Genomic DNA, 27,590 nt, shown 5'->3' on the forward strand with positions numbered 1-27,590 from the left:
TCTCTACTAAAAATACAAAAATTAACTGGGCATGGTGGCGCATGCTTGTAGTCCCAGCTACTCGGGAGGCTGAGGCAGAAGAATCACTTAAGTCCAGGAGGAGGAAGTTGCAGTCAGCCAAGATCGCATCACTGCACTTCAGCCTGGTGACAGAGCGAGACTCCATCTCAAAAAAAAATAAAAATATAAATAATAAAAATAAAATAAATAAAATCTTGGTAGTTCAATTTTTCTGGGGTTCAAAGGTGCTTCTCTGATGAAGACAATTAAGTGGGTTGGTTTGGGGTTATGCGTACCACAGGACTTTTAAATTAAATTCTGACACTGGTAGCATACGCAGAATCACATGTTGAAGTCCGGTTCTGTATTTGAGTGTGTGGTCTGTAATTACTATTCTGCAAGTCTATCGTTCTCCTTCCCACTGAAGTCCTACAGCCTGCCAAGAACTGGCCCTGTCTCTGCACGCACCAGGCCATTCGACTTATGCAGTTGGCATTCTACAAGTAGCACAATAGAAATCACAAGTGAACACGTCTAACATTTTCCTTTTGGTCCACCCTGTAATGTATCTGCAAAAGGCATGAATTATAATTAGGCAGCAACATTCTGAAGAGCATGAGTTTCCATTAAAACTTGGAAGCTTTGGAAAAGCCTGTGTTTGATTTGGCTGATTCAGCTCTATAAGAATCTAAATCTATTTGTGTTTCTTTTCCACAGAGCAGACCTCTTATAATTTACAGTACTATTAAGAAACTATACATTTTCACAGGCAAACAACAAAGAAATATATATGCTGACACCTCATCATCTAAACAGGTCCTATCACAAGATCACTTGAAAGGCGAGAGCACTTATATTGAGGCCCAAGATAGGGTTGCATTAGACTGGGGTCTGGGTTACCCTGGCTGTATCATAGAAGATCTTTACTGTCTGTTTTTCATGTACAACAATGCTTTGAAATGGCAGCCTGCGGAACAGCATTTCTGTTTAATTATACCTACTGAGAAATTATGTTGAATTGGCAAAGCCTAGAAGGAAACATAAGTAAATGAAAAATGGCCAACTTAACAGGTAGCAGGCATGGAAGGGCTTTACAGTATTTTTAAATTACAAATAACTATTTGTTTACTCCAAATATGCATATTCATGAACAATAAATTAGAAGATGCAACAAACAAGATGCTAGCCCTTAAAAATAATTACTTTTAACATCTCAGTTTATAACTTCCAGAAAGAAGTGTTGACGTAGTATTTGTTCTTGAAATTATTGGTGAAGACGACTCCGGTGAGGAGCAGGCTTTAGTTTTTTGTTTTTACACGGCACATATAATGATTGTTCCTAACCTGCAGCTTTGGTATTTTCTGTGCTCCCAGTAACAATCCCTTGTAGTCAAGACACAGCCTGGCATCTCTTTTAAAAAGCTCTTCTTATTTACTAGGAGTCGTCCAGGTTGGTCCTCTCATTGCTAGAATTCCCAAACACCCAATCCTGTTGTATGTCACTTTGATGATGTTATCTGAGCTTACACAAGACCAGTACTTCCATGACAGCTCAGGGCACAAACCACCATGCCTATTACTTTCTGTTCAGGGCCTGGTTCTTCTCTTAAGAGCCCATACCATTTCTCAAAAATAAAAATACAATCTCATCTGAGTTTTAAAAGCACACAGCTAACTCTGACTCATCAATTTCTAATGCTCAATTGCTAATCAAGTTGTTCAGACAGAAACCCAGGCTGTGGAAGCCTGCTGGGTATTAGCTTAGTAGCTAATCAGAGTTGGTAGTTTTTAGCTGAGAGCTGCTGCTTCACTAGCCAGTGCTGGTGGCCCAGTGTGCATCTGGGGATGTAGCCGAGCATCCCTCTTCTTCTGCTTGGACTGGAGCCACCTTTCTCATGGGGAATAACTAATTCTGAACGAACCAGAACATAATAAAATATACTGATGACTAACACCAGGCTGTTCCTGATTAAGAGCGTGGTGACTCAGTGGCCTCTGCCGACCCCATGGTGCAGGATCATCTTTAACAGGATGGCTCCTAGTGCTTACTTCTCCACAAGACATAGATCAGGCAGAAGAGGTTACCTGGGAAAGTATTATTGGGAATAATCCCCGAATAATACTTTCCTGACTTGTTTATTTTTTGCTTATTCATAAAGAGGGCAAGAGGTGGAGAAGATTGGGAACAGAAAATCTGGTAAATTGTCTCATTATACAGAGAAAAATAAATGGAATCAGATATTATCTGTAACATGTGTTGAGGTAAGAAGCGAGAAAAACTCACAAAAATATTAAATAAATAAATAAATAAATTCCAGCATTGAAATGCCTTAGAAAAGAAAAAGGGAATGTCTAAACATACAATTATATATTAACAAGGAATTTAAGATGTTATTCTTTTATTTATTATTTTTTTTTAGTCAGAGTCTCACTTTGTCACCCAGGCTGGAGTATAATGGTGTGATCTCAGCTCACTACAACCTCTGCCTCCTGGGTTCAAGCGAGTCTCCTGCCTCAGCATCCCCAGTATCAGGGATTACAGGTTTGCGCCACTATGCTTGGCTAATTTTTGTTTGTATTTTTAGTAGAGACGGGGTTTCATCATTTTGGCCTGGCTGGTCTCAAACTCCTGACCTCAAGTGATCCGCCCTCCTCAGCCTTCCAAAGTGCTGGGATTACAGTCATGAGCCACCACGCCTGGCTGATTTTATAATTCTCCAAGTTATTATATTACAAACTACATTTAGGTGAATACATTACCGTTTGTCCATGCGTCCACTTATGGTTCTCCTACTGAAGGACTGTTCATGTCCATGACAACTGAACTTGGTTGTAGACCATTTATTGGAGTAAAACAATCTTGTTAAAAATTAGTACTTAAGTACCTTAGGTGAGGATTGAGATCAAAGGCTAAGCGTAGAGACTTCAGATCTCTAAAAACAGTTCTGGATATATTTTTGATCAGCCTTGTAGAATCTAATTAAAAGGAGTGAAATCAAGTGTCCTGTGACTGTCCATGAGATGCCTGAGGGCAGCGGATCCTGGGCATAAAGTCGTTTTTTACAGGCAAAACCCAGTCATGGCTCATGATAGATCTCCTTTGCACAGACCCAAGGTGGGGCCACCTGGTGCTAAGATGGGGTTACCAGTGCTAAGTGCCAGTGTCCTTTCTACAAAAGCATTGAGACAGGAGACTCATGGACTCCCAAATGCTAATTCCCTTCTTTTGAAATGCCCTTTACCTTGTCTGCCTCCATAACTTCTCCTCATTCTTTAAGACCCAACTCAAAACTTCCCTATAGCCATAGTAGGCAGAACCATGGTAAACTCAAGAGGGCAAGGAATATGCATCTTATTCCATGGCTATATCCCCAACGTTTTATATGATGCCTTCCACATAATATATAACTCACAAACATTTGTTGAGTGAACAAATGAAAGAACAAATGAATAAATGGGTGAATGAATTCTTTGCCTTCTTAGTAACTGCACCTCCTTTGTTACTGTGTATTCCATTGAATTACCTAGTCTCATGTCCACATGGCCTGAGACATGGTTTTGGGGGCCAAAACCATGAGCCTCTTGATGGCTGGGGCTATGCCTTATTTATCTTTCTAGCATCGGCCCATGGAGAGTCTCATTGTTAGGTGGCCCAGTAAAAACTGGAAGACCAAACGAATGAATTGAATGCCTAGACCAATACTCAGCTGCCCATTATTATTATTTTTAAATTTATTTTTAGTTTCAGGCTACATGTACAGAATGTGCAGGTTTGCTACACACATAAATGTGTGCCATAGTGGTTTGCTGCACCTATCAACCCGCCACCTAGGAATTAAGCCCCACATGCATTAACTATTTGTCCTGATGCTCTTTCTCACTCCGGCATTCCTCCCTATAGGTCCCAGTGTGTGTTGTTCCTCTCCGTGTCCATGTGTTTTCATTGCTCTCATTCATTAATGAGAATATGTGGTGTTTGGTTTTCTGTTCCTGTGTTAGTTTGCCAAGAATGATGGCTTCCAGCTTCATCCATGTCCCTGCAAAAGACATAATCTGATTCCTTTTTATGGTTGCATAGTGTTCCATGGTGTATATATACATTTACTTTATCTAGTCTATCATTGCTGAGCTTTTGGGATGGTTCCATGTCTTTTCTATTGTGAATAGTTCCGCTGCCCATTATAAGCAAGCATACCTTTGAAAGATCAACAGACAAAATTCCTTAGGCTGGAGCTTCACTTTTACACTCCTAGTAAACACTGCTTTTTCTAACAAGTTCCTTGTGTGGTGGTGATATCAACTAGTAGTGCCTTTTAGAGATGAATATAATTGGCTCCAATTAAGTTTGAGGGACTGCAATTTTTAAAATAAGCACAGCTAATATAATTAAGATCTAACTTAGCAAAAAATACAATTTAGCCAATATTAAAATACCCTTAGTTTTCTGTAGAGTGACCAGAATAATATTTAGGATCATCAGAAAGTGGTCTCCTCCCTCCATCTCCTCCCTCTACTTCTCTCTCTTTTTCTAATAGAATATCTTTTAGAGCAGTTTTGGGTTCATAGTAAAACTGAGTGAAAGATACAGAGATTTCTCATATACACTCTTCTCCCATACATGCATAGCCTCGCCCAATCTACAACATCCTCCATCGGAGTAGTACATCTGTCATATTCATTCATTCTTCAGAATCTCATTAGAAACCATTTCAGGTTACCTGATTCTCCCTCACCACTAACCTAATACTGACTCAGCAATATTTTCATTTTCTGGCCCACAAAATCAGGGACTTGTTTATTTTAGATCTTCATTCTATTCCCAGTGCCAGTCACATATTAAGCACTCACAAAATATCTATCAAAGAGATGGATGAATGAATGGAATACAAAATTCAATTGCAGACTTTGACAAATCAGAAATGTTCCTGAGACTGTATCAGCACTGCCTATAAATGATCTCACTAGGTTTCAGATGCCAGCTGCTTCACATGAACAAACTCATGTTGTTTTCACATGAGCCAAGAGGGCAGGCACTACTACTAACCCTGAAAGAGAACTGGATCCTGAGAGGTTAAGTCACTTGTTCTTAGCTAGGAAATAACAGAGCCAAAATCTCAACCCAGGCAGATGGGCGCAGAAGCCTCTGTGCTCAAGTACGACACTCCTTGCCTCTTCATCCTAAGCTGGACCTGAAGGCTCTTTCTTGTCTTGCTTGCTATTAGTTATAGCTTCCCAAAACTCTGGCCAAATGTGTCTGCACATTCTCTCTGGCCTCACACTCAGCGGTCAGCCCTTGTATTTATCAACCCCATTTCCTCAGTCACTTTCTTCAATTTGTATACTTGCTCTCTACCCTGAGCAAGATTTGCAGTTGATTTTAGGGGATTTATCCTGCTCACGCTGACATGTCCAGGGACTGGCCCTTGGTTGTCTGTTTCCTATTTTATTTGGCCTGTTGGCCTCTCCTCCCCAGCCTGGAGTCTCATGCTATTCCATGGAGCACAGTCACTCCTTCCTGATCCCCAGACATTCTGAGGAACTCCTAGGATTTATGCCAAGGAAGCTATGCAAGGCCTGGGGAATGCTTCCATTGTAATTGTACCAAAAAGTCATAGAGATTATAGATCAAGGTTTGCTGTGCTATTATATTGTCTGTTGCCTGGGATATGCTGCTGATGGCTTGCAAGGACAGTCTGTTCTTTGCTTAATGATTGTATGAATGCTTACTAAATGCAAGGTACTGGACCTAGCACCTAGTTCCAAGAAGGCAGATTAACTGGACTAAATTCAGTAAGTACTGTATGCATTTTGTTAAGCTCTGCTATTTCTGCATGTATGGCCTGTAGGACGAGTACCAGTTTCTGGGGCTCCATGCTTTACACTAAGATGGACAGAGATGGAGAACTCATAGTCATTTCATATGTAAATAAACCTTGCAAATAATTGCTAAAGGCCCCTCTTCCTATTGTCTTTTTCATATTACAACTGGCCATCTACTGTGCCTTTATAATTCAGGGCTCAGCCAGGGAAATGTAAACCACTCTAGACTTTTCAGGGAGACGAAATTTGGAATTTAATACAGAGTCTTGGTAACATGAATGACGGAAAAGCTCAGAAGTCAAACAAAGATGTAACTTACAGATTGGCAACAGCAAGGAGCCACTATTGCTCATAGGAGTGTAGAGACAATGAGAAAGAAAAGTGTGGCAGGGACCCAGAGCGCAGGGCCTTCTGGGGATCTAGAAACAGAGGTGGAGTCTGTCCAGTAGAAACCGAAGCACAGAGGGGTTGTGGCTACAGCTGGAGTTGCAGAAGATGCAGGGGTGGGGTTAGTCCTCCTCAAGGCCTCCCATTGGGCTGACTTTGCCAAAGAGCAGAGGGCAAATTGGCCTGGACACTTAGCACCCTGAAGCTAAAGCCTGGGGAAGGCAAACAATACAAACTGCCTTGCCCAGTCCCAACATCAGCCACCGGGAATCCGGAGTCAAAAGCACTCCTCCTGCATGTAGAAGGTCACCGTGGGGTAGGAAACACAGACAAGTAACAAGTAGTTATAATGCAGTGTGAAAACAGCTACAGCAGAATATGAGAGCCCTGAACTGGGGCACCTGTGAGGACTGCAGCAGGCTTCCCAATACGGCTGACCCCTGAAATGATGTCTTACAGAACAGGCATTATCTGCATAAAGTGACAGATGGGCCAGGCCTGGTGGCTCACGCCTGTAATCTCAGCACTTTGGGAGGCCAAGGAGGGCAGATCACGAGGTCAAGAGATCAAGACCATCCTGGCCCATGTGGTGAAACCTGTCTCTACTGAAAATGAAAAAATTAGCTGGGTGTGGTGGCACATGCCTGTGGTCCCAGCTACTCAGGAGACTGAGGCAGAAGAATCACTTAAACCTGGGAGGTGGAGGTTGCAGTGAGCTGAGATCGTGCCACTGCACTCCAGCCTGGGTGAAAGAGTGAGACTTTGTCTCAAAAAAAAAAAAAAAAAAAGAAGTGACAGATGGAAACTGTGGCAGATGAATGTGCATGTGCAAAGGCTTGCAGGTGAGAGACAACAGAACATGCCTGGGGGACCAGAAATGTTTCGGTATGGCTTTGGCACTTCCAGGTTATTTCACAGGCAACAGAATACAAGGCTAGTCTGGGCCAGAGCATGACAAGCTTGATGTGCCAGACTATGGAGAGACACTAACTTGTAAGGGCCACCTTCAGTTCCCCTTACTAATTTTGTGTTCATAACTTTGTATTCTTTTTCTTTTTCTTTTTTCTGAGACGAGTTTCGCTCTTGTTACCCAGGCTGGAGTGCAATGGCACGATCTCGGCTCACCGCAACCTCCGCGCCTCCTGGGTTCAGGCAATTCTCCTGCCTCAGCCTCTTGTATTCTTTTTCTTTAAGAGGAACTCCACGTTGTAAGCTTCAGGTTCTGCAAAACCTGGATCTGCTCCTTCTGGGAGTTACAAGGCAACATATTGGTTAAGGCAGTGTGGAGTCCTGAAGGCTTAACTCCGCCAGTAAATCCTGTGCTAGTTCCACAGAACATCCAGAGGAAAATGGGTTGACTCATTAAGTGGGGTTAAAGGAATCCACTAATCAGATCAAGATTAAGGCAAAGGGGTTAGCACTTCAGGTCTTTCTATTAGTCGCCATCAGACAAGATAGTATAGGTCGAGGGTCCTTTGGTATTTTGACCACAGACTCATCTAAATGTGGGCCACGAGAGGGTGGAAGTGCAGTAGGAAGGAAAGAGAAGTAGGAAGAGTGGACATTAAAAAGAGAAGAGGGGAGAGAGAGAGAAGAAAATGAGGGGCAAAGTTTGTCAGTGCACACTAAATGGTACTAAATCAGCCATCAGGAATCTGGGCTTTTTGTTCACCCAGTTTTGCCTCTGACACTATGACCTCACTGGTACATGAGAATGTCAGGCCAAATGCCAGTCTATTACTTTCTGCTACAAAATTTTGATGATTTTTCCTTAAGTGCTATTATATTATTTCCACTATTGACTATTAAGAAGATTATAAATTATTCAAAATTAGTGGGAAAAGGAGCCAATTTCTATAGCTTAAAAATGAACATTTCAGGTTCAGCATGAATATTTGGCCAGTTGATAATATCTAAATTGGAGCTTGGTCATCATTCCTTGCAGAACTGGAAAATGATATGATGCTCTCCAGTCTTGGAAAAGTGAGCTGTGTCCAGGCATTGGGATAGACTGAATCAGGGTCTACAGAATTTAAAACAAAATGCATTGTGACCAAGAGCCCTTCACGATCAGCATGCAAGACTCATTATGTTCTCACTCGTAAGTGGGAATTGAACAATGAGAACACATGGAAACAGGGAGGGGAACATCACACACTGAGAACTGTCAGGGCGTTGAGGGAAAGCGGACAGGAAGAATTAGGACAAATGCCTAATGCAAGCGGGAATTAAAACCTAGATGACGAGTTGGCAGGTGCAGCAAACCACCATGGCACATGTATACCTATGTAGCAAGCCTGCACATTCAGCATATGTATCTCAGAACTTAATGTAAAATAAAAAAAAAGATAAACACATCCAAAATCAAGGATACTCATCATGTTTTTCCAAACTAGCAAAGAAGTTCAGGAAAGTCAATCTATTTTGCTATATTTACACAGTAATTTAATGCCATAGTCAAATCTAGAACAATGAAAATGGAAAGGGTTAATATATATTTTCTCTGCATATTTTCACCCTCCTCTGAAAATACATTTTGATATAGTAACTTACTACAGTCATTGCTACGAAGGCCATATCAAAAAATTCACTGAAAATGGTTTATCACAGCTAATACAAACGGCTTTAGTTTTATCATATAAACTACATTATATTTCCACTTTACTTATGTTCAAGGCCTGAAAATTTAGAAAATGAAAAAATACATCCCTATATTTTTTTAAAAAAGGAGTTTCTTTCACTCCCTCTCTTCTATTATCAAGTAAAATGAAATGTCCTTCTTAGAAAATTTGCTGTGATTTTCCGGTTAAACTACACGATGACGCCTTGAAAGGAAATTGCTTACATTGTTCACGTGGTGGTAATCTGTAATTAACACAACATCTCAGGATTGATGTACTATATCCACATGGGCTTTTGCTTTTATCAGACCTTGAGGGTGAATGAGGAATGGCAGTCAAAAAGCTAGCCAAAAGGTAATCAACACCCTACACTAGTTATGATTTATGAAATAACTATTGTATTTCATGTATTATGAGGAATAAAACAAAAATGTACATTAAAATTTGTTTTGGGGAATGATGTAGCCTCCTTGGTAAGAAAAGATGAACAGAAAGAAATCAGTAAAGGCCAACTTGAGAAAGTATACTCTATCTGGATACTGAATGATACGTGTCACACATTAACGTGGTAGGATTAATCAGCCATTGATTTATCAAATATTCCTTAAAACTGACTAACAGACTTTCCAATTGAGGTTAAAAAAAACTTTTTTTTCCCTACAGAAATAATGACATAAGCTTCCATGGCAAAAACAAGACAAAACACCAGTTACAGCTTTCTATTATTGTAACAGTCATATTCTACTAATTATAAAGGGTGGGAACATAATTTAATGGTAATTTTAATTTGTCAATGGCTTTTTCTCTCTCATTCTTTGTGTTTGTTTTGAAAACTGATTTTGTTCTAATTACAATTAATTTCAGAAACAGGAACACGAAAGAAAATCTTCAAAAACATTTTTTCCCAATAATCATTACTGTTTTTTAAAGTGCTTAAAGCTGCATCTTGCATTTTCCTCTGAAAACCTACATCCGGCATTTGGATGATTTAAAAGGATACAGGAGAGAAAAACAAACATAAATGGTGAAAACAGGCAGAGTAAGCCAACTCTTCACAAGAGCCCTTAATTATTGGAAATGATTTCAATGGATGAAAGCATCACTCCCTCTTTGCAATGCACAGCCAGAAGGCCTTCGTTTAATTTAGAAGAGTGTGATGGTTTAAACAAACACTCACAAAATCTTTCAAATGCCTCCCTCCAAAATGTACAGCCCATTCCTCTCCTTGAGCGTGGGTTGGCTTTCTGACTCCCTTTTAACAAACAGAATGTGGTGAAAGTACAAGCTTGGGCTTCTGAGACTAGAAATCAAAATCCTAATGGGAACTCTTCTTTGCTCTCTCTCTTGGATTAGTGGCTATGAGGAAAGCAGACTCCATGCTTTGAAAATGAACTCTTGACCAACCCCATGAAGAGATCCGAGGTGAGGAACTGAGCCCTCCTGCCAGTAGTCAGCCAGGACCTGAGACTCCTGCCAACATCTCTGTGAGGGCACCATCTTGGAAACAGATGCTCCATCTCCAGTCAAGCCTTCAAATGACTGGCACCCTAAATGACATCTTGACTGCAATTTCATCTAAGACACTTAGCCAAGAGCACCCACATAAAACTCAAATCTCCGATCCATAAAAATGGACATTATATATATTTGTTGCTTTAATCCACTAAGTTTTAAAGTAATTTGTTACACATCAATAGATCACTAATACAGTTTCTTCCTGCAGCCACATTGTAATATGAAAAAACCAATAAAAGATGATGAAAAGAAGAAAAAAGAGCAGAAAGAGCCTTCCTTGTCAATGCCTCAGGATGACTCTAACATTAGGAAAACACATTCATTAAACCTTCAGAGAAAGGTCCTGTTCAGAAGGGCATTCAAATTGGACTTCACCAGATAAGTACTGGGTGGAGAAAAAAAAGAGAAAACGATTTTTTTCAACTTTCAGGAAATGAGAGGCAGGGGATGGGGAATCAAAGAAGAAAGAAGGCAAAAGTATTTCAGCAGATTTTTTTTTTTTAGACAAGAGTCTTGCTCTGTCACCTGGCTGGAGTGCAGTGGCACGATCTTGGCTCACTGAAACCTCTGCCTCTCAGATTCAAGGGATTCTCCTGCCTCAACTTCCCAAGTAGCTGGGATTATAGGCAAGTGCCACCACACCCAGCTACTTTTTGTATTTTTTTAGTAGAGACAAGGTTTCACCATGTTGGCCAGGCTGGTTTTAAATTCCTAACCTTAAGCAATCTGCCTACCTTGGCATCCCAAAATGCTGGGATTACAGGTGTGAGCCACCGCTACCAGCCTATTTCAGCAAATTTTTAACAGCCATAAGAAGAAAGAACTCGTCTCATGCAACTGAATATCCACTGTAATACAATATCACAGGGAAGACTTGAAAATATTTAAGTGCCAATTAGCAAATCATAACGAAAGCTCTAGCAGCACTCCATGTTTAGTCCAGATGATCAGTACCACAGAGATAATTTTTCCAGGAACCAGCTAGGATACGAGGGGCATTAAGAAATTTCACAAAAATGATCTTTACCATTGCAGTATTCCTGGCTCAGAAGTGCTATGGTTTTACTTAGGAGTGCTATGGTCTTTTTCTTTTTTTGACTCTTCCCTCCTCACTTATTTTGGAATGTGCTGGAAACAGCTTGTAACGTCCCTTTAATAGCTCCCTGACATCACAAGTATTGGATGACATGACAAATTTTCCTTCATAGAGGGTACAGGTGAACCAGAACTGGAGGGGCTTTTGGAATCCTTCCTTCTTCAGAAAGTATGATCGCCTCAAGATGCATGTGGTTTTCAGAAGGGCTGGCCCACGTTTCGTGGGAGTGAGGTAACCAAACCACTGTTCATCCATGTTTCCTAAATGATTTACTCCCTGCGCTCAATCCTTTCTGCAAGCTCTGTTGCTTCTGTGGAACTGTAGACAGGATATGAAGCCCTGTAGAACTCCGACAGTTCCCCTGGGAAATCAGAGGCAGAGGAGTCCTCTTCGGCCTCGTCACTTCCTGGCACCAGCTGCTCATTTTTTAAGCACAGGAATATCCCACTTCTCTCTCCCAGCTTTAAAATCAATCTGGAACTCAGTTTCCCTCTAGGTGTCTGAGTCCTGCTGACTCACAGCTCAACCTGAGAATTAGGGAGACAGGTTTAGCTTTTGTGTGGGTGTGCCATTTCCCATGCTGCCATTTCTGAGTCTCTGAAAGGGAGTGTTACCTATTCATGGTGCTCAAAGGAAAGTTGATTCCTTGTTTACTTTTGTTTGCTTGGGGGGGGGTTTGTTTGCCATTGAGTGCGTGAGAAAAGGAGGACAAGATAATTTGCATAATATAATTGTGTGCTTATTATCTTAGTAGATCACCACTGTGAACACAACAGAGGCAAATGCAGAGTGACACAGGTCTTTAAAATGGTGTCCTGAAGCAGAAATTGTAGAACGTTTACTTTGTTCTTAGGATAAGTTCAAATTCCTTACCCAGACTCACAAAATGTTGGTTTCATGCTGTGGCCTCTGTCTATCCCTTTAACTCACCAAGCTCCAACAATGCTATTCTCTTTTTCTCTTACCCAAAGCAATGGAGCTTAGTAGGGGCAGTGCCATCCCTAGGAGACATTCTTGATACTTATAGAAGAAATTCTGGTTAATGAAATGATTAGAGGTTGTTTTTACATTTAAATACATATTGGAATAAATTATTTGACTATAAATTACTCCTGTTTTAGTTCACCTTTGTACTACACTAGAGAACATTCTAATTTATCACCTATTAGGGTTGTTGGTTTAATGATATGTGAAGATAGGTTATAGTTAATATCTATGAATTTTATTTTGGAACCCTAAAAGAGACATGAGAAATTAGTTGTTGTCTAAGGGGAGAGGGTTGAGAATTACTGCTTCTCGGCCCTGTCCCCATTCATAACAAATAATTTCTGACATCTGCTAGGGTTGAGAATCACTGCTTTAGAGGTTTCAAGCCCTTTCTCACCGCAGGGCCTTTGCACATGCAGTTGCCTCCTCTGCCTCGAATGCTCTTCCCCAACTCTATTATTGCTATAGCAAGTTCCTACTAAAGTTCTAGGTCTCAGCTAAAACATCACCGATCAAGTCAGAGTCTCCTTTTGTATGCTAATATCATCCTGTACTTTTTGACAGCACTTATTACAACTGAAATTAAATGGTTCATGTATTGTTTGCTTAATATCTGTCTCCCACTACACAGTAAGTTGTCATGAAAGTCAGGAATGATATACCCTGTTTACCACCACGTCATCAGTGACCAACACAAGCTGGAAGTGTAGTAGATGCTCAGTAAGTACCTCTGAATGAATGAACGGAGATTCAGAGATTAGGTTTTAAGCTTAAGCAGTCAAGATCACACAGCTAATTAAGTGGTGAAGCCGGCAAGCACAGGAATTCTGGAATCATACATATCCTATCCTAGAATTCTAGATCTGAATTCTAGACCCCTATTGTTACACTGTGTGATCCTGGACAATTAACAATCTAGTAGAGCCTGTTTCCTCATCAAACATGGAACTAATCCTGATCTCGTAAGATTTCTATGAGCATTACATAACATGCTTAGTGATAGACACATGGTTGTTGCTTAATAAACATGAGCACCCATTCCTCTCAAAGACCACACTGACATCTTCCCTTACATTCTATATAACTCATTTAGCATTTACCATCTCCCATTTTGTACCCTCAGCAATGTTTCGTATTCCTTCCTTATTCAAACCAGGTCTTCTACTTTACCCAAATGAGGTAGTGTCTACAGGATCCAGCGCAATACTTGGCAGATGCAACTGGAGCCTAATAAGGAAAAGCTGTAAATAATAGTGTTATCTATCTGCCAAACTGAAAAACCTTACATAAACTCTGCATTTAATATTTGCTGATTTATTGTATAAGATAAACCAGCTATAAATTCCAGCTGTTACAGATATACAATCTAAAAATGAAACTCTTTAGATGGTTAGGTTAGTTAGATGATTAGATGGTTTCTCTGATTCAATAATTTTGGGGCATTATGGAAACTGATCAGGCTGGGAATGGTGGCTCAAGCCTATAATCCCAACACTTTGGGAGGCTGAGGTGGGGGGATCACTTGAGGTTAGGAGTCCGAGACTTGCCTGGCTTACATGTTGAAATGCCATCTCTACTAAAAATACAAAAATTAGCCAGGCATGGTAGTACATGGCTGTAGTCCCAGCTACTCAGGAAGCTGAGGCAGGAGAATCACTTGAACTCAGGAGGCAGAGGTTGCAGTGAGCCAAGATCTGAGATCGCTGCACTGCATTCTGTCTGGGCAACAGAGCGAGACTCTGTCTCCAAGAAAAAAAAAGACTGAAATTAGGAAAATTTGCGAGTAAATAAAGAAACTTAATTTTGTGAACTATAAACCAACAAACTTATTGTTGACTTGTTTAATGTATGGCACAAGATACCAATGTAGAGAATGAACATTTAAATAAACTGAATAAACAAAAACAGATGAATCATCTGGTAATGATATGCAGACAGCAGAAATAGAAAATGATCTGTAATTGAGGAAATCTGGTTGGAATCACCCACAGCTGTGACTGGAGAGTGAGCTGAGGTCAGAATAGCGACTGACACATAGTAGTCAATCACTGGATTGTCCAGTCAAGCACTGGATTGTCACGGTTCAGTGATCAAAAGAGGAACCTCAGAGCTGATCTTCTCTTCCAAATTTTGGGATAATGAGAAGCAGAACCATTTACATGAAGACAGTACGAGGTTTAATGGGGAGAGGTAACCAACTAGAATCCCATGAAAAAATAGCTTTTCTTTGACATAAATTAATAGAGAAAGAACAAGTGACGGGAAAGCAGGTGAGAAATCGGGCTGCTTAATATAAAGCATGATGTTATACAAATGAGGCCTCTTCAACGGTAGGTGCCAATAACTAGACAAATCCAAGTGGGAGTTCAAGCTTTGGATAGAAAACTTGAACATCAGACACAGAATCCCTTTGAAACCTTCAATTCTGAGAATTCTCTATTACAATCTATTACAATTCTCTATTACAATCTATTACAAGAGGACAGCTAAAAACTGTTCCATACAAACTTATGAAAAAGATTTTAAGTTAAAGGAGACAAAGGGTTAACAAAGAGAGAGACAGACAATCAGATGGAGTCAACGTGCAATCTTCTTTTAGCTGGTTAAGTCATGAAAAGCCATGTACGTCACATTGCTAATAGAAAGGAATATCCATAATTTTTCTTCTGTCCTCCAAATGCATATTCTTTGCCATTTCTCTGATAAAGATAGGGTTAATCAAAGACATTGTACAGGGATAGTGCTTTTCAAACTAAGGTCATGAAACCCAAGGTCTCTCCTCATTCTTTTAGCAAAAGAAAAAAACAGGAAATAACAGGAAGGGTAAGAATAATTTCTTTTGCCCAGTTATATACATTTGTATTTACACACATGCATAAGCAATACTGCATCATGATGTTAAATGTATTTTTTTTACTGTGTATCACATTTTTAAAAGTTTGAAAAGCCAGAATAGAAAAGTCAGAGTGGGCACTTCTGATGAAATATTATCCAAACTGAATGGAGTTGTGAATTAAATTTTTTTTTTCCAAAGGTTATTGGGGAACAGGTGGTGTTTGGTTATGTGAGTAAGTTCTTTAGTGGTGATTTGTGAGATTTTGGTGTACCCATCACCCATAAACACATAATATAATTTATATATTATAAAATATGCAATATACAAAATATATATAAATTTGTATATTATATAGTTTGTAATATACAAATACTATACCCTATTTGCAGTCTTATCCCTCAGCCCCTTCCCACTGTTTACCTCCTCCGAGTCCCCGAAGTCCACTGTGTCGTTCTTACGCCTTTGCATCCTCATTGCTTAGCTCCCACTTATGAGTGAGAATGTACAATGCTTGGTTTTCCATTCCTGGCTACTTCATTTAGAATACAATACTAGTCTCAAATCTCATCCAGGTCATGGCAAATGCCATTAATTCATTCTTTTGTGGCTGAGTGGTATTCCATCATCCATCTATGCCGCAGTTTCTTTATCCACTTGTTGACTGATGGGTATTTGGGTTGGTTCCACATTTTTGCACTAGCAAATTGTGCTGCTATAAGCAAGTATGTGCAAGTATCTTTTCTGTATAAGGACTTCTTTTCCTCTGGGTAGATACCCAGTGGTGAATTTTTTTAGGAAGACTCCTATGAGGCTCACAGGAAGACTAAGCAGAAAGTGAGCCTCTTTTCAGTGTTCACACCAGAACACTCCACAGCCATATTTCTCATAATGTTGCTTTTATAGTTTATTATGTGCTTAGGCATTTATTATACTGCCTAATAATCATTCTTATTTTTACTTATTACAATATTGTGTCCTTATAACACAGTTTGATCAAGAATGATGATAATCATATTTTATACAGCAGAAAAAAAAACATGGTCTCTGGCTCTTATTTCAAGTCTTGATGGTGGCTGACTTGGAGTCTTTTGGGCCTTACCTCAATGTCTTCATATGCTTCCTTTAACAGAAAATGCGAAAGAGAAAAGACAGCTGAAGACTTCAGTTTTTAAATTCTGTTGTTTTGACTTAGTGGAAAGACAGATCTTTCCTCTCTTAATCCTTCCTAGGTATTTGGATTCCAAGGCTAAGAACCAAATGTCACTGCCTACCTTGTAGCAGTGAATCCCAGTTAAGGCTGAAATAACTTTGCCAGGAATGAAGAGCCCCTTGGATGCTGGCCTGTAAGCCCTGACCTATAATAGCAATCCCCAAATCATGCCCTTCAAGTGGTGATCATCTAAAATCACCATTCCCCATGCTCAAATGTCATTTCTCACTTTCTGTCTTATTGTCATCTTTCACACATTTGTGAAATACAGGATTCTGTTTGTCTATTATACTCTTTAGAATATACATCAATATGTATGCAAAGAAAATTACATCATGGAAATTGGTATTTCCAAAGGTTGTCTGGGCTGCCCTTTGAGAACCTTTGGATTATTTTTCTGTGGTCTAATGATTCAAGTATATTTGCAGAGCAGGAGAGACTCGGTCTGGCAAGAATGGGGCTAAGATTTCCAAAAAGAACAAAGAGAACTTAAGACTTACGGGGTGTGACTCAGGTGCTGGCTCTGTGCTCACTGAGTCACAGTTGTTTCATTATCGACACCATTATAGGATGCCCTGATGACAGAGGGGGCCACATTACAGGCTGCCAGATCTTTGGTGTGTTGTGAGAGAATTATGCCATTTTCTATATCTGCTGATTTTGTGCCCTGACATAGGGAAAAGCTTTCAGAAAAAAAATCAGAACTGGGTCACAATTAAAGCAATAACTATCTAGTAAGCACCTATTAAGTGCAAAGCATTGTGCAAAGCAATTCAGCTCTTTGCTAATGCCTAATTAGTGCTAAAACAGAAAGAAAAGACAGTAACGGCATCAGGTAGTCATGGGGGTGGAGACATTTGGGTTCTAGTGTGATCAATAACAGTTTCATGTATGAGACAGCTGAGCCTTGAACTAAGAGTAACAGGTATGGAAGACAAAGGAAGGAAAGGACATTCCCAAAGAGGGAAAACAATGTGTACGAAAGTGCAGAGGCAGAAATGCACAAGGCCTGTTGGCATGAGTCAAAATAAATACGAAATACTGGTTTTGTAATCTGTATTTTAAATCAAATTTTATGAAAGGAATATATATATCTTACCCATCCCACAAAACTAATATGCCTCACAGAGCAGACAGATAAAAGTTAGCTTTTCCCCAAGACTATGTTCCACAAATTGTGTTTTAGAAAATGATCAGTTATTTCTCTTTTCTATCACTTTCTTCATGGTTAGTATGCAACCTGACCTCCTCACTCCTCCTTTACCTGCTTCTGGAATGGGAGCTCGTAGTCAACTATACATTCAGTCAGAAGAGTCTTATTTGTATCACACAATACTTCTAAGACCTTTAGATGGTAGAAGAAAAGGCTAAGTAGAATCTCTATTTTAATGAAACTTTAGTAGGAAAGACAAAACATTGGCCCATGAACTATTAAATAAAATGTTGCCTGATATAATAGGAAGATGAGCCACAGACAGTATTTTAATTTGAAGTTTAGAGCTCACATGGTCTATACAGGAATATGTGAACCATACGCTGATACAATTCATGACTCCTCTCAGGACTGCCATTGACTATTGCCCAGTCTGGGCACTGCACAAATAAAGCAACAGAGAACCACCAGAGTGAGTTCTCCGCTCGCCTTGACATTTGTGCGATACTCCATTTGGTCACAGGGTGGCATCATTTTCTAATTCTTCAACCTGGAAGGGGCACCCTTTTTGACTTCATCCACCTAGAGGGGATATCTTTCTTTTATTAGCTCAAATGCCTCTCAGAGGTGATTTGGGGGTTCTGACCCTCTTCTTTAATACAAGTAAATGTGGCTCTTGATAAACACTGGGCAGATCGCTCAATTTTCTCAATCTCAGAAATAAATAAACAAGAAACTGAGAATGGATGGAGCAGAATTCATTTAGGTCCATTATCCTTGTGCTTATCCTTGTATAAGCACAGCTGTAATGTTCTGCTTTCCTGCACCCATCTCAGAGGAGTTCCTCTGAGAGAAGGGGCCCAGCTTACCTCGTTCTCCTGGGGTCCCTGGCAGGCCTGCATTTCCGGGGAAGCCTGGTGTGCCTGGGGGTCCTTGTTCACCAGGGGCTCCAGGTGTGCCTGGTCTCCCAGGCTCCCCAGGAGGCCCTTGGACGGTTCGGATGGAGGAGGAGTGGCTGGGAATCTGGTTGAGGATGGCAGTGTACCTGGCCATGTGACCTGAAGCATGGAGCATAAAGACAGCATTCAGTAAAGTGTCACACAAGGAAAGAGAGGTGTCATTCATTAAGGCTGTAAACAATTCCGTCAGATACCACCAAGGGAAAAATCACACCCCTTTGAAATATGTTGATTTCCAGCTTAACATTTTTTATGTTTTACTCTGTATGATATTAAGGGCTGGACTGATGTCAAGTGGCATCTCATGTGTTTGGAATTTCGCAGCTCACATCAGCATCTCAATATATCATTGAGAAGAAGTCGTAAATTTCATATTCACCCTCAACATTTATCTGACCCCTAGACCCTCACCCAGCTGCCTTTTTTCTAGCAATTACTCCCCAAGTTATGTCTTTTCTACAACACACAAAGCCTCCCCGCCCTCTTGCTCATAAATCCCCAGACAAGTGCTTTGTCTCAACTCATCTGTTGGTTGTCAAGCCTTCTTTGGGAAACTTTTCTTGGGTCCCAGCTGCAGAAACTCCCACTAACGTTACATTTTTTAAAAAATCTGGCACTTTCTCCAATAATCCCTTAACTCAATTATGCCTGAAAAATATATATAGATATATATTACTAATTAGAAGTACAAAGTACTTGATACCATGATGTCTCATTTTTCCAGCATCATTAGATGAGATTTTCTAACACAAGTGAATTTTCTAGTATACTATTATTTATCACTTTTGAAACATTTAAAACTAAATACAAAACAGTCATCATTTTTTCAATGAATTGACTCTAAAATACGTTCAGTGCATACTTTCCTTAAGCATTGGATTGTGACTGTAACTAGGGATCCCCCCTTCCTGATGACTCAAGGCTATTAGTAGGCATGTCCATTGTTGCCTGGGCAGGTAAGACATTTCCTCATTTGCCTTTTCAGCTTCCGCCTTTGACAAGGGAGATGTCCATTATCATTTTCCCAGCTGTCATCACTTTGGCCTTGCATAATTTCCCATGTAACTCTTCCTAGCATAATTCTTCTGCTCAACTGTAAACTAAAAACCAGATAAGTGAGCTTGTGAGGAATTATATGCCAACAGATAAATCCAGTTCTGAGTGGCAGCTGAAGGAATAAAGACGGAGCCCAGAAGAAACTGAAGTCGTGTTTGGGAAGATGGTTGAGTTGAGGTGCCAGAAATACAGCCTCTGAGTAGGTTGGGACTGTTTTATCAAGTTGCATACAATCTTTTTGATTTTCTTCTAGTATATTGATGGGCAGAGCCTTGCTATTTTATAGACTTGTTTAAGCTTTGCTGTGTATCCAATCCCTTGCTGACTTCTACTTCCTAGAAGTCAATCATAAGACTCTGAGAATTTGTAAAGAGAAAAATAGATTTTGAACACTTGATTTTTAGGGCATGCTTTAAATAATCAGATACTTACACATGATTTTTATTCTACAGTACAATAAAACAGCAAATATCATGAAATCTTTGTTGTGTTGTGGTCAGTGAGTCATAGTGAGATTTAAGCCTTAAGTTTTATGAAAATATTGATCTGCTCATTTACACTGTACACTTGAAATCAGAAATCTATAAAACAATTTAAGATACAGGTTATTTACAAGACGTTAGTACAAAACAATTAATGTTCAATTTCTCTTTTATAATGTATTTTTAAAGATCCTATTTTGGCATTAAACTTGAACAGTTATTTTTTAACTGATAAATTCTCTCTCAGAGACACACACATAGTTTGGGCAATAGAACAGAAAATTAAATAATGTTAAAATACAGGGAGCATGACTACTGTGTCTGAAGTTGGTAGCTTCATATTCCATTTGCCCTGATGTTTTTGCCTTCATGAAAACTCCTCCAAGCCTATGTAGATCTCAACTCCATGCCTCCTCCAGGGTGAGATTTGGATTTAATTCAGAACTAAAGATGGAATTTTGGACTCAGCCAACAGAGCTTTCTTAGACACTTGCAGGGCTTCCTGGCCTAACTCCCAAACTTTCCTGAGTTAAAATAAATATAACCCAAGCCAACGAGGTGGCCACTTGGGTAATGTCAGCCCTGGAGATGGGGATGCTATTGGGTGGGAGGGCTGGACAGCAGAACTAGGCGAGAACTGGGTGGGGTTGAGGGAGATAGTTCACCTCTACTTGGCCTCAGACCTTCCTGGAACTGAACACATTACTGGCAGAGAGAAAGGCCTACACTAGTAACCCTCTGGTTAGATTACTTAGATAACATGTATAGTCAGTGGACAGAGGGGAAACGTGCAAAAGTGGTGGGTATCTAAGCAATGGGCACTGAAATACAGTGCTATCAAAAAGCTCAAGTGAAATGAAGAAGTGGGACAGGCATCATATCAAATTTGTTCTGATGTCATTTTTGGCACAAAACCCAAGTATATTATTATATCAAACGTCAGAGCAAGCCTGTCCATGTGTGTGTTTGTACTTTGGCAAACATCCTAAGAAATGAAGGAAAAGACCTTAGGCTAACGAGAAGGTAACAGATGTGAAATGGATAAGGAAATATTCATTTGAATCTTGCAAGTTAATAAAAATCAACACCATACATTGTCTTTCTGAGGTAGCTTCTGAGGATGCAGTCCGGCAGCTTTCAAGTGCTGAACACTTGAAAAAAAAATCCTACCCACCTGGAGACGAGAAAGGAATAGAAGGTTTGATCTGGACAGTCAAGTTAAATTTACGTGGCAAACAGGCAGTTCTGGGGCCAATGACACAAAGGAATTTGGCTTTTGTACCATCGATGTAGAGCTCTAGGGTAATCTGTAATGATCCCTTTGATGGATCAGTGCTGGTCACCTGTAAAGTTTATGTGTATGTACCAAGACAATGCTTTAGAGGAGTCGTCCTTAGTGGTACACTCATGGGAGAAGCAAACTCTCTTTTGGATGAGTGTTATGGGGAACGACCTCTGTAACCATTATATACTTACTCTGGATGAGCTGTTCACACACTTGACGTGCCACTGATCTCACCATGGCTTGAGACTGCAGGTCACCCTGAATGAAAGGAAAAGCACACTCCTGACTCAGCTACAAGCCCAGCCAACTATCAGGACTTCAAGGATATGGATCTGTCTCGCCCCATTGTTCCCATTGGGGTTCTTTGGCTCCTAGCAACAGGTGGGTTTGACCACCATGGTGCATGCAGAGAAGGAGTAAGCAATTTGACATTCATGGTTCAAGGTTTCTGGGAGTCCTTATCAGATTAACAAGCACAAGTAAGTATTTCTGGTCCCACATTCTAAAAAATTTAATAGTTTTGAAACAAACCCATATATATATTTAATGCCTGATTTATAGCCCTTTAGAGCTTATAAAATACAGCACTTTCTCAAGCAGTGGCTCATTTAATACGAATAGCAACCCAGAGGAAAGATGTTAAACCCATTTTATAGCTGAATAGCCTTAAACACACTCCCCAAGGTTTCACAGAAGTAATCAGATGAGCCCAAGGCCACTGCTATTTCTGCTATAGCCAACGGCATAATTATATTAGCAGCTGTACAATTTCTGAAAGGAGAGAGATGAGCCCTAAAGTAAACTGAGTTCCGTCTTGGGGCCAGTTCTTTGATGCTATGCCTGCCATTGTCTTCCTGTGAACCCTGGAGCATCAGGAAGCCCAGGAGCCCCATGCTGCCACTTGTCACTGTCTAGAGTTTTGACTTTTCTGAAGGCTTTTCACATCTGTTATATAAAGTTCTCGTCAAACTCACTGTGTAAATTATATAAGAGTGATTATCCCCATTTTATCCTTCAAGAAACGAGCCCAAGTTCATTGACCTGGATGGTTGCAGATATGCAACTAGAAACTAGCTCTCCCAACTTCCATCCCACAGGGATTTTACCTCTGGAAAATGTGCTCACAGTCGAATGAATTGGGAAAAGGGAGAAACAGGGACTGGTATAATAGCAATGAATAATAATGGTAATAAAGGACCATCCTTTATCAGGCTTATGCAATGGAAGGGGTGCAACCAGCTGGGGCCAGTAAACAGCCACAGGATACTTACCCGCTCTCCTCGCTCCCCCTTCGCTCCAGGGACACCCTGTAAAAATGGAAAATTGTTCAAGTTACTTATGATATTCCACTTACCTAAGCTTGATAATCATGCATCTTTTCTTATTTTGTTAAGACATTTTTCTTAGCGCCAGTAATTCTGCAGCAAAAATCATCACACAACAACAGAAAATAGAGAGCAACCAGTAAGCACATCAAACATAAAAAGCTCGGTTAAGCCTTCCACCACTTCAGCTTTTTTATGCAGAGGCATGGTATGTTTTGGCCACAAAATTGGAATCATGCAGCAATAATACTGCTTTGTAACACATGTTTTTCACTGAGTAGGTCCTTTGTATCTTCCCATCCTAAACACCACCCTGTCTACTACTACTGAAGAGCCTTCATGATTTATTGCACAAATCTCTGCTGAATAGTTAAATTGTTTCAGCTTTTAAAGGAGTATCTCCAAAAGGATGGAAAAGATCTCCTCTCAATTTAGGAGTTCAAGTCAGAGATAAGATTAGTGAAATCCCACAGCTTCACTCTAATTTCTGTCCAGCATGATGCCACACAATTCTCCCCAGTTTGGAAGCTCACATTTAAGTGATTTCTCAACTGATCTATTATTTTATTATGTGGCTTAGCTACTCTTTGACCCATAAGAAACCTTGCCATTATCAAAATGCATCTACTTTAAAAATGGCATTTTCAGGGTTTGTCCAATGAAATTACACATATAATGAAAAACATGTGTCTTCAGAAGGATTTCATATTTTTTTTCAATTCTGAGGCAATATTCATTGAGCAACATTTTTATAGTCTTGACTAAAAGGAGAGTGAATGGAATTAATGGAATTTGACACGTTGTCAGACTGTTTCCAGTTGTTATTTCAATCTCAACAGGTCCCAAGCCAAACTCAGTATCTTTTTCAAAATCTCTAGTCAGTGAACAGTTTCACACATTCAAACTTCTGGTTTCACCCCATGGTGTTCAGGTAACCTGGCTTCCCAGAAAAAGAAAATGCCCTGACTTGTAGTGTTTGCTGATTTTGGAGATGTAAGTGCTTCTATCACAGCTAATTTCAAGTTACAAATGTGCTGTCACCAAAGACGGAACTGGGAAGGGAAGAGAAATGCATGACTGACTCTCCTGTGCAGATACAAGCACCCTACCCTGGTTTGATCTTTTTTCTGCTCCTCCCTTGCCCTGCCATGTCTATTCAATGCACACACACACATACACACACAAACATACACACACCCACACACAGATACTTTTTTTTTTTGAGATGGAGTCTCTCCCTGTCTCCCAGAAAGGAGTGCAGTGGCACAATCTCTGCTCACTGCAACCTCCACCTCCCAGGTTCAACTTCTCCTGCCTCAGTCTCCTGAGCAGCTGGGACTACAGGCATGTGCCACCACATCTAGCTAATTTTTAGTAGAGATGGGGTTTCACCATGTTGGTCAGGCTGGTTTCAAACTCTTGACCTCAAGTGATCCACCCACTTCAGCCTCTCAAAGTGCTAGGATTACAGGAGTGAGCCACCACGCCTGGCTGACACTTTTTTTAAATTTAAAAATAATGATAGAATCTTAGTGTTGGGTATATAGGTGTGGTGTTCACTCAAAATTCTTTCAATTATGTGTGTAATTTTTTTAAATGCTAATACTTTGGAAAAAATGTAGGACATTGGACCTGCAAACTGGGTTAACTCTGAGTCTCTTTGTAAGATAAGACCACTAAATGAAGTGATCTCTGGGGTCCCTTATCAGTCTAACACATTATTCTTTCATGATATGGTCATTATTTGGAAGCAGGGAGCATAAGAAACAGAAATAGATGAAAAATACAAAGGCTGGGCTTCTGAGGGAAGAATTCCAACCTCTACAGAGAAAGAAGATCCTCACAATTTGTGACCTCTTATGTGAGTTTCATGAAGCATAATCTGTGTCTAGTTTGCAGACTTCTGTATCCCCAGGTCCTAGGACTGTGCATGGGAGTGCAAATGTTCAAAAACCACGTGTTCACTGAATGAATGGCTGAATTTCACTTCAAGTTTGAATGGCAAGCCAATTTGTGTTTCATGTTAACGACGTTGATTGTAAAAAAAGACAGAATATGGCAGGGGGTGGGGGGCAGTGACTCACCCCTGTAATCCCAGCACTTTAGGAGGTTGAGTTGGGTGGATTACGAGGGCAGGAGTTCAAGACCAGCCTGATCAATATGGTGAAACCTGTCTCTACTAAAAATACAAAAATTAGCCGGCGGTGGTGGTGCGTGCCTGCAGTCCCAGCTACTTGGGAAATTGAGGCAGGAGAATAGTTTGAATCCAAGAGGCTGAGATTGTAGTGCGCCAAGATTGTGCCACTGCACTCCATCATTGGTGACAGAAAAAAAAAAAAGAAAAAAAACAGAAGACAACTATTTATGACACACCCAGGCAGTGGGCTTTAAAAGTATTAGAAAAAGAGTTGATTCCATTAAAAAAAAAAAGTTCCCAGTTCTATTATAAAAACTTTTTGCAAAAGTAAGATTTACATAGCACACCCCTGCCCCAGCCCAAATTATTTTTGGAAGTAAATGTACTGGCTGTGCCTTCTTCCCTCATTCCTTAGGCTTCACAAATGGACAGAGCTCTAAAGAGACATTAATGTGTACTGGTAGGACCAACCAGTGAAAAGAACTAGCATCTTATCACTAAACAATCCTTAATGGAAACAGCTTATCAAGTACTAAAGGCAAAACAAAAATAAAAATCTGCAAACAATACATATTACATATTTTAATACATTAAGACCCTGCAAATACTAGTAGCCAATATGTAGGCTGCTTACCATGTTCCAAGCACTGTCCTTGTTGCTCTTAACATGTTAACACAGTTAACCCTTATAACAGCTCTGCAGGATTAAGCCATTCAGTTCTTATGACAGTCCTATAATATTAACTTATTTAATGCTTACAATACTCCACTTATAAGAGTAACTCATTTATTTTTATTATTATTATTTTTTAGATGGAGTCTTGTTCTGTCCTCCAGGCTGGAGGGCAATGGTGCGATCTTGGCTCACCACAACGTCTGCCTCCCAGGTTCAAGCGATTCTCCTGCCTCAGCCTCCTGAGTGGCTGGAGTTACATGCACATGCCACCACACTCAGCTAATATTTATATTTTTAGTAGAGATGGTGTTTTACCATGTTGGTCAGGTTGGTCTCGAACACCTGACATTGTGATCCGCCTGCCTCGGCCTCCCAAAGTGCTGGGATTACAGATGTGAGCCACCACGCCCCGCCAACTAATTTATTCTTTATAACATCCCTATATTATTCCCATTTTCCAGATATGGAAACTCATGCACTAAGGTCATCTCACTTGCTCAAGGCCATGCAATAAGGAAATGAAAAAACTGGGGACCTGAACCCAAACTGTGGCCTCCAGAATCCATACACATCCTGAGAGTACTCTACCACTCTGTCAAAAGAGAACCCTGCTCAGCAATTCTGCCAGCCCATACCTTCTATTCCAGGGAAGATAATATTTTCTCAATTAAAATAAAGCAAAACAAGCAAACATACCATACCTAAAGCCTAACTCTAGTAATTCAGAATTAGGTTGCAGCTTGAGCCATTTTTTAAAAATCCATTGTTTCTTGAATAATTTTATTTTTCAAATGTATTTACCAATACATTTTTTGACATTTTTCTGGCTATTCATGCTATCATTTATTAAACTGGCTTGTTTGAAAATGGTTCAAATCTAGAGAACACAATTATAGTGCAAACCTGATTGACAAGGCAAATGGAGAGCATCGGCTGTTGGCACCTTTTGGAATGCAGGGACGGGTGTGTTTAATTGGGTTTGAAATTCCTCAAACTCAGTCTCCTGATGCTGTTATTAAGTAGCCAAAGGATGCAGCTAGGCAGTCTCAGTGAAAGATCTTTTTAATGAAATATTTGTATGGCAAGAAATTATATTTTATTCCAACTTCTCTGACATCGTTCCTTTGATTTTTACAAAGTAAAACAAAAACAAAATAAAAATTCCTGAGTAAGTGAAGGCGTATAACTCCACCAAAGTATGGCTTGAGGGAAAACACATATTCCCTGCAGATGTAGGCAGGAAAAAGTGGCACATTTTCCTTTAATTTCAGGAGCACTTGAAATGTAAAGAAAAGAAAATACAGAAGCTACATTCACAGAGTCACCGAATTTTAGTGCAGGAAGGGAGAGGAAAGATCTTGTGGTTCAAGTCCACATATTAAAGATGTCTGTTAAACAAAATCAAAACAGCTCAGGCTTGCTTGAAAGGCCTTCCGTGACCTGACCCCTCATCTATAAGAATATTCTTCCAATATGCCTCTGAACATCAGCCTAACTAGAATACAAACATACCTTCTTTTTTTCTTTTTCTTTTCCTTCTTTTGAGACAAGAGTCTGGCTCTGTCACCCAGGCTGGAGTATAGTGGCATGATCTCAGCTCACTGCAACCTCTGCCTCCTGGGTTTAAGCAATTCTCATGCCTCAGCCTCCTGGGTAGCTGGGATTGCAGGCACCCACCACCATACCTGACTAATTTTTTTTTAGTAGAGATGGGGTTTCACCATGTTGGTCAGGGTGGTCTCAAACTCCTGGCCCCAAGTGATTTACCTGTCTTGGCCTCCCAGAGTGCTGGGATTACAGGCATGAGCCACCCTGCCCGGCCTTCTTTTTTTATTTTAATAAATACATACTAGGTACTCTTTATGTGTTAGATACTGAGCTGGGGTCTAGGACACTACACAGGCATATGTAAAATTTCTGTCCTTAAGGAACTATCCTTTTAATGGAGAGACAAACATCAACAGTTGAAATGCAGAACCTAATGGCCGCGAAGGGAAGGGTGACTTTACACGGGAGGTGTGCAGCCTTAAAGAAGGATGTGCCGG

General features: G+C 40.2%; 1 protein-coding gene across 10 annotated transcripts in view; it reads right to left on the minus strand.

Annotated features, from left to right (window-relative positions):
• The window catches only part of COL14A1 (collagen type XIV alpha 1 chain), a 389,701-nt gene that overhangs the window by 5,262 nt on the left and 356,849 nt on the right, over positions 1-27,590 (minus strand). For all 10 annotated transcript variants that reach the window (XM_035277299.3, XM_035277297.3, XM_054246787.2 and 7 more), the window contains 3 exons: positions 22,679-22,714; positions 21,599-21,665; positions 18,495-18,683 (listed from right to left, as the gene is read on the minus strand). In XM_035277299.3, coding sequence (XP_035133190.3) covers positions 18,495-18,683; positions 21,599-21,665; positions 22,679-22,714 — 292 coding nt within the window. The remainder of the gene's footprint in view (positions 1-18,494; positions 18,684-21,598; positions 21,666-22,678; positions 22,715-27,590) is intronic.

Source organism: Callithrix jacchus, chromosome 16, assembly GCF_049354715.1.
Source record: "Callithrix jacchus isolate 240 chromosome 16, calJac240_pri, whole genome shotgun sequence".
In the NCBI taxonomy this organism is placed as follows: Eukaryota; Metazoa; Chordata; class Mammalia; order Primates; family Cebidae; genus Callithrix; species Callithrix jacchus.